Below are 14,256 nucleotides of genomic sequence, written 5' to 3' on the forward strand. Positions count from 1 at the left end.
ATACTGCCTCACTTTAAGTAGGAAACAGAAAGCCTAAACAAGAGGGAGGGTGGAGTTCCTTCACCAGAAAGAAAGTGCTATAAAGTTACCAATACTGTTAAGAATGACTTACTTTCAGTTAAGAGATTAGTTGAAATTCTAAAAAAAAAAAAAAAAAAAAAATCACCTTGTGTAAAAGCCTCTGTATTTTCAACTTTTTTTTTCTACACCCAAAGTCTGGTTCTTTACCTGCAAAACTAGGAGCAAATTTTAACTTGCATTATAGTTCATTTATAAAACAACCTTCTTCCTGGGTTTGGCTGTATCCTATATGCTCCGTATCACTTGAAGAAATGTTTGATTTTCCTGTGGGCATTAGTGAGATAGGCTCCCTGTTAGACAAACCAAAGGGCATTCTGTAATCTGTGGGCAACTACTGCTTTCCACCACCAACCTCCACAGGGTACAGGACACATGTTTTTAAGAGAAGGAAATACCATAGCCCCCCGTTATCTGCGGTTTCACTTTCCATGGTTTCAGTTACCCGCAGTATAGTACAATTTTTTTGAGAGACCACATTCACGTCTTTTATTATAGTATATTATTGTAATTGTTTGAGTTATTGTCAATCTCTTGCTGCATCTAACTTGTAAATTAACTTTATCATAGGTTTGTAACATAGGAAGAAACGTATACTTCAGTACTAGCTGTGTTTCAGGCATCCACTGGGGGTCTTGGAACACATCCTCCACAGATAAGTGAGGACTAATGTATCATTGTTAAATTTCTAAGTCAAGATTGACATGGTAGCAAAAAGGATTAGATTAAATGAGGACATTTCAAAAGGCTGGACACTTAATGATCAATATGGGTTCATTTGCTCTACTTAGTTCATATTAATAATTTCTCAATAGTGGTTAAAAGTATGAATTCTGGAGCTAGCTTTGTGACTTTAGGCAAGTTACTCCACAGTTTCCTGATATAAAAATGCAATGAGGATAATAGCACTACTTTATGGTAGCACTTTAGAGGGGTACTAAGATTAAATAATATATTGAATTAACATTGTGCCTGGCACATACTAAGTGCTCAGTAAAGCATTGGTTTAATTTAAAACAGAAAAACATAACCAGTTGCCTGAGACGCTAATAGGCCAGAGACATGCTCTCTGACATCTTATAGATAAATAGCCTCATTAGAGGCTTTCCATTTAAACTTCAATAAAATGGGAGCTAGGAGCTATGCATCAGTTCCTTAAATTCCGAGCCTGTTTACTTTCTTATAAAATGAAAATGAGAATAATCTGCCTCATTATGTTCATGTCCATTCATTCATTCATTCATTCAGTGAGCTTATTATTATGTATGTGAAGGTGTTCTACAAAAATGGAAGGTTAGTACTTAAAGTGAATGGCACAGCCATAATGTGGATGCATACTGATGCCATATCTGGTATCTCTGCATTACACCTGAAGACAATGGGAAATGAGGTTATACACTTTTCCAGTCACATACTCTAAGTGACCGACAGTAGCAACAGTATTTTTCTTATTCATGGTGTATTTTCAATAGCTTTAATATAGTAGGCATGTAGCAAATACTGGGTGCACATGATGATGGATAAGGCAAATTTGGTTTTTAAATCACAATGCTTTTTTTTCTTAGTGATGGAGGTCTCCTGTGGGAAAAACAGTACTCATAAATAAGTTTGTTAAGTTATCCAGTTCCTGGATATGGCCTGAACATCATGTTCTGGAAAATATTGAATGGATTGTATAGAATAGCTGACTTGCCACTCTCCTGCCTCGCCTTTCTATTCTACGTGCAATATTGCTATGATATTTATATTAAATGTTTATTCCCTTTTCTTGAAGAGCTGACTTTAAAATAAGCTAAAAATTTTGATTAGGTAACATTTGCTTACATAAAATACCATCTTTTGTGATAAAGACATACACATGAAACAGCCTCAGGAGTGAGTTTCTCCTTCTCTTAGTACCGTTTGCAGTAACTGGCACGCAACAATTTGAGGCATGGATGGGATAATCGTCAGGTCTTTGGCATCAGGGTTAAGCTTATTTTGAATGTATGCTATATTAGCATGCAGACATTGCCACACTGACATTTAAATGCCCACCATATTATGTTAAGTTTCCTGAAGTGGGGGTAACTCTAGTTTCAGTAGAAGAGAAAACAAATTGGACAACTGGAACTGCACAAGTTCTACAAAAGCATGTTGGAGTCACATAATGAAAAAGCAGATTTTTTTTTATTATGATGTTTCTCCATATTTGGCATTGCTGTAAATGGCTAACTAACATTTACTGCCAATTCGGTACAAATGTGTGGTTTGGTAATACCAGAACAGCAAATTTAAATGAAAAAATAAAAGTTAAACATTTCCACACAAGGTTTTACAGTCTGACATTTCACTGCGTAGGTAAAAAGACACTTTTTTTTTAAACTACAGATTATTATTCAGCATGAATATAAAACTACAACTTTTATTTTTAAACAGGAGTCACTGGTTTTAATTTTTACACATTTTAAAATTACTGTGATAAAAAATAATGAAAAAGCTTCTTAATAATGCCATACACAGTATAATATAGATTTGTCCCCATTATATAGCATTTGTTTAATATACAAAATAGAATATTGACACACTTGAATCTATATGTAGTTAAGCAAGTTATTTGAGGAGGGTGTTTTCATACAGACTTTCATCAGAAAATAAAACTCTTTCAGACATTTTCTAGAGAGAAGCAAATCCTTTCCTGAAAACCTGGTCACTAATCCTGGGTGGACCAGGCTGCTTGAAAATATTCTGGGAAATTATGAAACTCCGCCCAAAGGGTTTAAAGTGTCCTCTTTACACTTTTATTTCCCTTCTGACACGGAAACCAGGCACATTAAAAAATACATTCACCTACAGCTGCAGTCAGGGGTGACCAGCCAAGACTGGAATCTCACTGAAGGCTGCCATGTTTCTGGAAGCTTGACAGATCAATGTATCATTTTAGTGATGCAGTTTTTAGGGTTTTCAAAAGGGAACTAAAATGATGAGACTTAGGTGAAACTGGAATTGCTCTCTGACTCTGAATTCTGAAGGGAGCCTGGCTTTCCCTCATGGGCATGCCCAGAGCTCATCCCATGCTAATTATTCAGCACTTCATAGACACAAATCATGTTAGTTTTCCTTTTGGGGTGGCCAAGTTTCCCTCCCATAGTTTTAGGCATTTGGGTATATGTACCCCAAAAGTGTCATGTCTTAAGTGCCTCAGTTCTGCTTTTATAGTGTCCCACAGAATGCCTACAAATACTGAGAAGGTCACTTTTTTTACACCAATAATTAAAAATACTCTCCAGGATTTGTTGTGAGTAACCAATTCTTATTGAACTTACTACAAACTTCAATAGTTTGGGCTGGGATGGCCAGATAACACATACTTAGGAAATAAAGCTGCTTTCAAACAGCACCACCGTATCTATTTACACTTAAGTCCATAATTAAATATAATTAAGATGACTTTCTTCTCCCCCATGTATTCTAAAAGGGCACAGCTTCTTTTTCCATTTAATGAAAAGCCTCCTATAGTTGTTGTTATCAGTTGATTTCCTATTGACAACAAAGTGCACATAATCTTTTTTTTACTGAGTTCTATTTTTTGAGCGCCAAAATTGTTGGGATGAAAATCAGATTAACGTGTGAGATGTGCTTTCTGGTTTTAACCACGTAACATTCTACAAATAAACAGTGTGTTTTAGAAGCTCTTTTTGAAACTTAACACTGTCATTGATAAGAATATTCAAGCAGTTTTCTTAGGCACCAAAAATTTATCCAGCTGGGTTACAAACCATATTAAAATATTACATTCCCTTTTAGAGAGCATTCAAAAAGCAAATGATTTGTTTTTTATTAAATAATTTCTCCAAAATACTGAAAATAACAACATTCGAAAAGCATTCAAAGAAAACAAAAACATGTTCTCATTTTATTTGGAAATAAACTCTTGTTGTAGGATAGAAAGGAATTAGTGTATTGGCAACCTATGAGATTCTGCATTATTTACATACTTCTGGTACCTCTATGCAAACTACTGCCAAACTTCTGAAGCTTCTGTTGTCATTAAACTGTTGGAGGAGGGCTGCATGTGAAAGTAACCCGCTATTAGATGGTGCCTTTAAGTATGTAAGCACCACCTTTCTGTCTCCTGTTTAACACTTTAGCGCAAGGGGAGACTGAGTAAACTAAACCTGCGCTGACAGACTCACTGTTGGAATGAGAAGGGTGGTCAGAATGGGAGGCAGAGAATGACTTCCTCTGTAATCTCAGTGGGTCAGAGCCTCAGCAACCTTCACTGCACACAGGACCAGCCTCCATCTCCCTCTTCCCCTAGAGCAAACTGTTTGGTTTCTGAGACCATCGCTGCCTGAATGAATGCACGTACAATCTAAAATCATAAAGGTTATCCATCAGCATTTCTTTGACCCCTACAAAAAATATATAACATGTCTTCATAAAACAATCTCATCTAAAAATCATTCTTATTTTACACTATACAAGCTATTTTACAATCATTTTAATAAATTGCATGTAAAGCTGCAGTAGCCCTTCCCTTCCCAGATTAGTGAATACCAATATGATATATATCTGAAACTATAACTAAATATAAAAATATATTAGAAGTTCCATATTTTTAATATTAGATTTTCAGTTTTCTATTACACAAATAATTTGGCCACCTCGAATAGAAATCATATTTCTCGTGGCTTAGTAAATATGTTAAGTTTTGAGTTTACAGAAAGTTGGTAAGGTGCACACAAAAAGGGCTACTACAGCTTCTATTTCGTTTAAAATAATTTTCAACAGTGAAGAAATTCACAGGACTTGTGTGAAACTCTATGGCACACATTAGGGATGTGTAGTTTTACAAACATGGATGTCTGACATACAGTTCTAAATCAATCACAAAAATCAGTAGCTGAGCTTCCCTGTACCATCAGGAAAGATTGACCAATTGGTGACACATGGGAATGTGAAAATGGGTGTCTAGCCATTTTTGATATATTAGAGATTTCGTTCATGGGGTAAAGTTTAGTGACAGGAATTACTTGCTCTGATTAAAGGTCTCTCAGCTGTGTTACAGCTGGTTATCTGGAATCACAACTTTTAAGAAGTTACACAAACTACTTCAAAAGGTCCCGAAAGACAAATAGTTTACCAACTTTCTTTGCCATGTAGCCACTGCAAAAATAGGGCAATTAGGTACAGACAGGGCCTCTTGGTAGTTATTTTTTAAATTAGTCTTTTGCAACCATAATCCACAGTTTACCCAGCAGGTGACTGGACTAGGTGCTCTATACCAGTTAGGACGGTTAATTTGCACAACCTATATAATTCTCCACTGAAGCAGATATATACAAAATATGAGCTTTTTTTTGACAAGAATACTGGAGATTTGAGTCAATTTTTGTGGTCTTCTGATAGCTCAGTGCCATCAGGTTAGAAGCACCAACCCATTTTCACACAGAAGATTAATGTTTGTTTAGAGTTTCTTTAGGAAAGCTATGAACTAGCTGCCCATCTTAAACAGCTGTACAATAACTTGAATAAAAAATTATGTAAGAAAAAAATGAGCAAGCGTAGTTCACTAAATATAAAGGAAATTGTTAAAACCAGACAGTAATAGCTATAAAAGGCACAACTTCCCTTTTCTGATATACACTTGTAAACTTTTTTCAGGTTTCCATGCATAAATCAAAATGCTATCCTAACTCTACAGGGGGGAATACACCAACAGAAAGTCTAGAAAATTTCATCCAGCCAACTGTGAGAAGGTATGAGCAGAAAGTTCATCACACAGACTTTGGGCACTGGTGGTTTAGGTGCCATCCTTCTTTGACAGTGGAGATTCCATCCACATATTAAGGTTTCTAATTTCTGGGATATACTAACTAATGAATTTCACTGTCTACTCTCCCATCACAGAAAAGTGATGTCTCAATTGCTTCTGTTGCCAAATCTTGGCCCTCTATAAACCACATGTAGTGCGTCTTTAAAACAAAACAGACAAAAACAATAAAAAATAAAACAACAAAACCTCTACAGGACAAATTGATAGTTTGTACAATAAAAGCTATTCAACTTTCTTTAAGGCAACCATTCTTATTAAGGCAGTCACTTTTGATGAAACAGAAGTTTTTTGATATTTCCATTTGAATATTTTGGTAGCTGATTGGTGATGATTTCAGCTAACATCTCTGGGAATTCAATACTCATGGTCTTATCCAAAAATGTTTGGAAGCAATAGTTAAGGAGATTTTCAACCACCTGCAAGAGAAGATACAGTAATGATTAGGCTTCAAAATTGGTCAGTGGGAGCATCTCATGTTTGTTGTCCTCTATTTAACAAAAATTATCTGGACTAGAATATTACCAATCTCACTGAAATTCCCCAGGTGAAAAAGAAGTTTAGTTAACTAAAATAAGCACTTATGTATAAAAGACCTTTTAAATTTCTTTGATTGTACGTAGAATTATATGGAATTGAATATTTCATGAATTGCTGTAGTACCATAAATTATGGTACTACATATGAAGGGTACATTATTCTAATTTAATGGATTAATCATACTTTTTAAAAACAGTGTAATTAAATTCTGTAAAAAGATGGTGATTTTATATACACATGAACTTCAGTTTTGTAGACATTTTTCCTAAGTCCAATTATGAAATATCCTTTCATCTAGTCATAAGTTGAACTCAAACTATCACCAATATCCACAAACTGGGGGCAGGGAGAAGCTGTTGGTATATAATTATATTCACTAATCAAAACACATTTTGTCCCAGAAAATTCTTATATTTGGCTTTATGTTTGACACTTACTTCATGCATAGAATCCAAGAGTTTTGTCAGTTGATAAAACCGCTGCCAGTTCTGGCTGGAGTTTCCTTCCCTCTTGACAATGGCTTTTCCTAGCTCTTTGATGTAGGTCATTCTAATTTCATCAAATAGCTCTTGGCTCTTCAAACCATCCTTAGGAACTAAAAGGTTAAGTTGAAGTCAATTAAAGGATTTTCTTTTTCTTTTAGATAGGGTCTCAATGTGTCACCCAGGCTGGAGTGCAGTGGCACAATCATAGCCCACTGCAGCCATCACCTCCTGTCTGGCTAATTTTTCCTGTAAAGACAGGATCTCCCTATATTCCCCAGGCTGGTCTCAAACTCCTGGGCTCAAGCAATCCTCCTGCCTCGGCCTCCCAAAGTGCTAGGATTACAAGTATCAGCCACTGTTCCCAGCCAAACAATTTTCTTGCTATAACTTTTCATACATGCAAGACGGGCACTTAGTTAGACTTAACATTGTCATGTACTCAATGTACTGCAAAATATAAGCATTTTCTCAGGATTAAACTATAGCCAAGAGAAAATACAGGATAACAAAGGATTGGAGGACTTAATGTTGAGTAAATTAGTTATGTATAAAATGGAACTGGTAATGATACCTTCCTCCCTAGTTCACAAAGCTAGTTGAAATACAGTGATTATTTAGTTAACTTTGGCTGTCATTCTGCACTTGAGTTTAATTCTAGTATTGAGATAGAAGGCTTCAACAATAGTGTTTATTCCAGCAATTACATCTTAAAATATTTCTGCTATCACCAGCTAATTATAACTTTAAAATCAGCATGCAATACATTTTTTAATGTGTTCACATATTGAGTTGATATGATTCTAACCTAAAAAGAAGCGTGTTTTTTAATGTAGCTTATAGATCTTAATAGGGAACAAATATCTGTCCTTCCTTATATACATGGATTCTGATTAGTGAAACTAATATAAAAAGTTTTTTGGGGTACATTACTCTTCAAAAATTGGTACTAATAAGGATAAAGAACAGAAGGTTACTCATGGTTTCACTTAATCTTGTGGAGATTATGACTTTGTAGAGTGCTACATTTTTCGCAGTGTGCTCCTGGGAACACTGATTCTGTGGTAACTAGGGTTAGAAGGAGAAAAAGGATTTGGTGGTCAAAGTCTGAGAAAAGTTAAATGTTAATACATATAAGGCAGACTTCTGAATTTGAGTACTTCTTGGAGATGTTACCATGCCCTCTCTAGAGAGGGTGAATGCATTGTTTCTCAAACTGAAGTTTCCCGAACTGAAATTTCACTGCTGCTGACATGTTTAGAAGATGCTGGTATAAAGGAAAACCTGTGGGTTTAGGAGCTTTGAGAAGTCTTACTTCTTACTTGCCACGTGGACTTGAGTATAACCTCCTTGAGCATCTTTCCTGCTCTTTTGTATTGGATTATGATTAGACTTAACCAATGAATATGTATAAAAATGTTTGATTCCATAAAGCATTACTTGGCACTTCTAAGATGCCAGTATTAACATGAAAATGGAGACTACTTAATCAGGAATGATAAGGGCATTCTATGGTAACAGTGGGTTAACTTTATACATTGAAATCTAACTATTGTAAAATTGTAAAACAGTGATTGCTTATTTATAGTTGTTTTCCCTGCTGGTTAGTCCTAATTCTAAAAATAACTATGGTGAAGCCCAATTCAATATGTACATAAAATAATTCCATCCATTTCAATTTTCTTTTTCAGTGTTTTCATATTGAAATCACTAACATTACATCCTCTTTTGGCAGGAGGAAGTAAGTACAGGCTGGAATTCCCCTCCTACTGGAAAACTGGACAACTAATTTCAGATACTAGACAACAAGCAATGCCCGATTATGATCCGTAGGAAGAGAGAAGCAAGTAAGGTAAGCCATACCTAGCCCAGGAGCAAGAAATCTTAATTCTAAGCCTTTTGCTTGAAAGTAATTATCATCCAGCAGTGCAGGAAAAGGGAACCCAGAGTCTAGCACTCCTTCTGGGTTGAGGAAAAAGAGACTGAAGTTTGGGGAGGCTAAAGCAGCTAGAATGTATGGGTCAGACTACTGGAAAGGAAGGAGGTACACAAAGAAAGGTCTCCAGAAATCCGTACACTCTTCAGCTGAATAAAAATTTGTGCATACTTAAGGTGAAATCCCTTGAGTCCACACAAAAACAACTTCTGAGAAAAGAAAAACAGTACACAGAGCTCACCTAGAGCTGCGAATCATTTTCTTTTCTCATGGCCAGAGAGGAAAGATCTCATTAAATATGAAGGGCATCAGTAGAGACCGAGGGGCCACATCTTGGAAGGCTATATTAGTCCCAGAAAAAGGCTACTATAGATCAGTGGTTGTTAAAAGGGAGGGGGAGATTTTGCCTTCAAGGGGATATTTGGCAATGTCAGGAGATATAGTAGACAAATCTACAATTATGAACACCTTTGTCTCAGAATAAACAAGACTTAAATTTGACTGGCATTTCTGAAATGCTCTACCCAAGAACTGCATTCTTTTCAAGTATACACAGAACATGATTCTAAAACCTAAAACAAATCTGAATACATTTAGGAGGATTCATACAATGAATGCTCTCTGACAAAAATGAAATTAAAATAGAAGTAACAAACATATTTGTAGAAAAACCCAAATGTTTGGAATTGGACATTTAGTAAGTTATGAATTAAAGAAGGCATCAAATCATATCAAAATGTATGGGATGCACTGAACGCAGTGCTTTGAAAATTTACAGCATTAAAAGCTTTTATTAGAAAAGAAAGGTCTCTATATATACTTCTACCTTAAACTGGTAAGCAAACTAAACACAAGAAAAATGGAAAGGATAAAGAGTAGAAACAGATAATTAAGAATATGTATAAACAACAACAAAATCAATACCAATTTGGTTCTATGAAAACCAGTAAAACTGAAAATCTTTTAGCCAGACTGATAAAAAAAAAAAAGCAAGAATATATTAAATACCAATGTCAGGAATGAAAGGGAATAGCACTAGAGATACTGTAGCCATTAGAAGGATATTATGGGAATATTATGAATAACTTTATACCAAAAAATTCAACATTTGGATGAAACAGTTAAATTCCTTCTAAGACGTAAACCAACAAAGCTCACTCAAGAATAAACAAGTATCAGTAAACATTTGATGAGACTGTACTTGAAAATCTTTCTACAAAACATGTTCCAAACCAAGACAGCTTTGCTGCTGAATTTTACCAGACATTTAAGTAACAAATTATCACAACACCAAAGCTACAGAATATATCCCTCATGAATTTAGACCCAAAATTTTAGTATGCTGCATTCAGCTCTACGTAAAAAGGATACTATATCATAACCAAATAGGATTTAACCCAGGAATGAAAGGCTAGTCAATTACTCAAAAACTAAACAGTATATTACACCATATTAATAGACTAAAAAGGAAAAACTATATGATCTTCAGGCACAAAAGCATATAAAAAAGTTTGTTTTTTGCTATTATGAATAATGCTGCTATGAACATGGGCAGTCATTAAAGAAATGCATGGGAAATCACAAGGGTCAACTACGTACTCTCTAGGATAGCGATAATAAAAAGACCATACCAAGCTCTGACAAGGATGTAGCAAAGTAGTAGGAATCTAGAACTAGACAGAAAATCAGCAAAGATACAGAAAACTTTAGTCTATCAATCACCTTGACCTAACTGACATTCATAAAGCTCTACTTAATAAGAGCACAGTGTTTTTTTTCAAGCACTCAGGGAACATTCAGGATAGACCATATGAAAAAGTCTCAGAAACCCTATTAGAGTCATTCAGTGTATCTCCCACTTCAATGGAATTAAATTAGAAATGAATAGGAAGAAATATGGGAAATCCCCAAGTATATAAAAATTAAGCAATACGCTTATAAATAATGGGTCAATGCAAAAAATCATGAAGGACATTAGAAAATGAAATGAATGAAAATATATCAAAAATTTATAGCTTTAAACATTTATATAAGAAAAGAAGGTCTCCAACTAATAATGGAAGCTTTTACCTTAAACTAGAAAAAGAGGAACAAATTAAATGAAAATCAAGCAGGAAAAAGGAAATAATGAATGACATAGAAAACGAAAACAAAATCAGCAGAGAAAATTCATGAAACTAAAAATAGGTTCTTTGTAAAGATCAACAAAATTGATAAACTTTTAACTAGACTGACCAATAAAAAAAGATCAGACACAAATTATTAAAATCTATGATGGAGGGGACACCAGTACAGATCCTATACAATTTAAAGGATTATATTACAAACAACTTTATTCCCAAGTTAGATAACTCAGACAAAATGGCTCATTTCATAGAAACACAAAAATTACAAAACTAAGTCAAGGAAAAATAGAAATTCAGAATAGACCTATATAACAAATAAGCAAATCTAATTAATAATTAAAAATCTTTTTCAAAAGAAAACACCAGACCCAGATGGCTTCACTGGTGACATGTATCAAATATTTAAAGAATAAATAAGATCAAAACTCTACAAACTCTTTTAAGAAAACAGAGAATACTTCCCAAGTCATTTTAAGAGGCCAGCACTACCCTGGTAACAAAGCCAGAAAAAAGGTATCACAAGAAAAGAAAGTTATAGATCAGCATCCTTCATAAAGAGATATAAAAATGATCAACAAAATATTAGCAAACCAAATTGAAAATATATATGGAAAAGATTAAACACCCTGATCTAGTCAGAAAACTAGATCTTAAACCATTTCAAAACCAGTGTCCTGATTTTGCAAATGAATTTGTATTGGAACACAGGCATTCATATATTCTACATAGCTGTTTTTGTGTTATAACAGTAGAATTGAGAAATTGCAACAGGGACTAACTATATGGCCTATAAAAACAATATGTACTGTGAGTCTCTTTACAGAAGAATATTTGTGGAACTATACTTAGTAGTTATTGTTTTTGGAAAGAGGATTTGATAGTCTCTCCACTCCTCCAAAGCTGAAATTCCTATTCTCTTTCAACAGCTGGAAATTGGAAATTTCAGATGTTAATTATTTTCAAATGGATCTATAGATTCAATGTTATCCTAATAAAAATTCCAGGAGACTGTTTGTCTTTGAGATAGAGTCTCACTCTGTTGCCCAGGCTACAGCGCCTTGGCATGATCATTACTCACTGCAGTCTTGACCTCCCCCTTCAGTCTCCTGGGTAGCTGGGACTATAGGCATGCACTACCATGCCTGGCTAATTTTTTTGTATTTTGCCTGGTGACAGGGTTTCACCATTTTGGCCAGGCTGGTCTCAAACTCCTAGGCTCAAGCTATCTACCTGCCTTGGCCTCTCAAATTGGTGGGATTACAAGCATAAACCACCACACCCAGCCACAAAAGATTTTTTTTTTAAGTTGTCAGGCTAATTAAAAATATATGTGGAAATGCAAAGAACCTAGAATATCTAAAACAACAGTTTGGAAAAGAACAACAGAGTGGTAGAATTCATATTACCCAATTTCAAGATTTACTGTAATGATATAGTAATCAAGACAGGATGTTATCGGTATGAATATAGGCATATAGATCACTGGGAAAGAAAAGAGTCTGAAAGTAGACCCAGACTTATACAAATAACTGACTTTCTACAAAATTGCCAAGTAACTCAATAGAGAAAAGATGGTGCAGTTCTGGAGCAACCAGATATGGATTTGGGGGGAAAAAGAAACCTTGTCCCTTATCTTGCATCATATACTTAAGTGTATAAGCTAATTTTTACAAGAAAACAAATAGTAGAAAATCTTTTTAACTCTGGATTAAGCAAAACTTTCTTAGTACCTAAAAAAAAAAAAAAAATGGACAAACTGGCTTTCCTTAAAATTATACACTGTGGCTCTTTGAAGGACTCTGTTAAGAAAATTGTAAATGCAATCCATTCACTGAAAGAAAATATGCAAAACATATATTTAACAAAGGGCTATACTGAGAATATTTGAATAATTCTTATAACTCAGTAAGAAGATAAATAATTCCGTTAAAAATGGGCAAAAGGTTAAGAGGCACAACACCAAATAAGAAATATAGGTGACCAATAAGCCTATGAAAATATGCTTAATATCTTTAATCCTCAGTATACCTTCAATGAAAGAGGCTCACAGAACCAAGTATTGAGAAGGCTATAGAGCATGTCTTAAGTCTCATACATTTTTGGTAAATGTTAACAGTTGTGGAAAAGTTTGGCAGTTTTAAAAATAAATTAAACACACACTCAGCATATGTCCCAGTGATCTCATACCTCGGTATTGATCCAAGAGAGATGAAGTGTACATCCATATCTGTATTTTTGTCTGATTAATTTATGAGAAAGGTATAGCAAAATCTCACTATTTTTTAAGATTTATCTAAGTATTCTTGTTCTATGAATTTCTGTATTATGTAATTAGAAACTATATATTTAGAATTGCTTTTCCTGGTGAACAAATGCTTTAATGAGTATTTTGCCTTAACATCTATTTTGTTTGGTAATAATGTAGCTGCTTCAGTTTTCTTTTGGTCAAAATAGGGGCCAGCAAACTTTGGCCTATGGGCCAAATCCTACTTGCAGCCTGTAAATGAAGTTTTATTGGAACACAGCTGTGCCTGTTCTATTTGAATATTGTCAATGACTGTTCCTACCACAAGGGCAGAGTTTAGTAGCTGTGACAGAGACTGTGCAAAGCTAAAAACCTTTACCATCTGGCCCTTTACAGAAAAAGTTTGCCATGTCTATACAATGCATGGTAGATCCTTTCACTTGTAATGCCATGGTTATACAGTTCGTAGTAGATCCTTTTACTTCAGCCTTTCAATATCTTTATTCAGATATGCCTCTTGTAAACAGCATACATTTTGATTATTTCTAAAATCCTGTCAGATTAGCTTGGAGCCTTCAGTCCATCCCTACATTTATTTTAATTTTTGAGAAAGTGTCCCTCTGTCACCCAGGCTGGAGAACAGTGGCACGATCTTGGCTCACTGCAACCTCCACCTCCCGGGTTCAAGTGATTCTTGTGCCTCAGCCTCCTGAGTATCTGGGATTACAGGCATGCACCACCACACCTGGCTGATATTTTTGAACTTTTAGTAGAGTCAGGGTTTCACCATGTCGGCCAGGCTGGTCTCAAACTCCTGACCTCAAGTGATCTGCCCACCTCAGCCTCCCAAAGTCTGGGATTACAGGTGTGAGCCACTGCACCTGACCCCATCTCTACATTTAATGACCCCATCTCTAAATTTAATGAAATTACTGATGTGTTTGAATTTCGCTGTACTACTGTACCTTATCTGTTACTTCCTCTTATCATGCCCTTGTTTATGCACTTTTCTCCCTCCTCTCACGTCTTTCATT

General features: G+C 35.1%; 1 protein-coding gene across 11 annotated transcripts in view; it reads right to left on the bottom strand.

The window, feature by feature from the left end:
• Positions 1-2,228: 2,228 nt before the first annotated feature.
• Positions 2,229-14,256, bottom strand: part of NR3C1 (nuclear receptor subfamily 3 group C member 1) — a 156,326-nt gene continuing 144,298 nt past the window's right edge. For 8 of the 11 annotated variants that reach the window (XM_017532293.2, XM_017532292.2, XM_017532290.2 and 5 more), the window contains exons 8-9: positions 6,871-7,028; positions 2,229-6,312 (exon numbers count right to left, since the gene is read on the bottom strand). In XM_017532293.2, the coding sequence (XP_017387782.1) occupies positions 6,160-6,312; positions 6,871-7,028 (311 nt within the window). In that variant the 3' untranslated portion in view covers positions 2,229-6,159. The remainder of the gene's footprint in view (positions 6,313-6,870; positions 7,029-14,256) is intronic. The other 3 variants (XM_017532296.1, XM_017532295.2, XM_017532287.2) reach the window with 2 other exon arrangements.

This window comes from Cebus imitator, unplaced genomic scaffold (genome assembly GCF_001604975.1).
Source record: "Cebus imitator isolate Cc_AM_T3 unplaced genomic scaffold, Cebus_imitator-1.0 Scaffold76, whole genome shotgun sequence".
Classification (NCBI taxonomy): Eukaryota; Metazoa; Chordata; class Mammalia; order Primates; family Cebidae; genus Cebus; species Cebus imitator.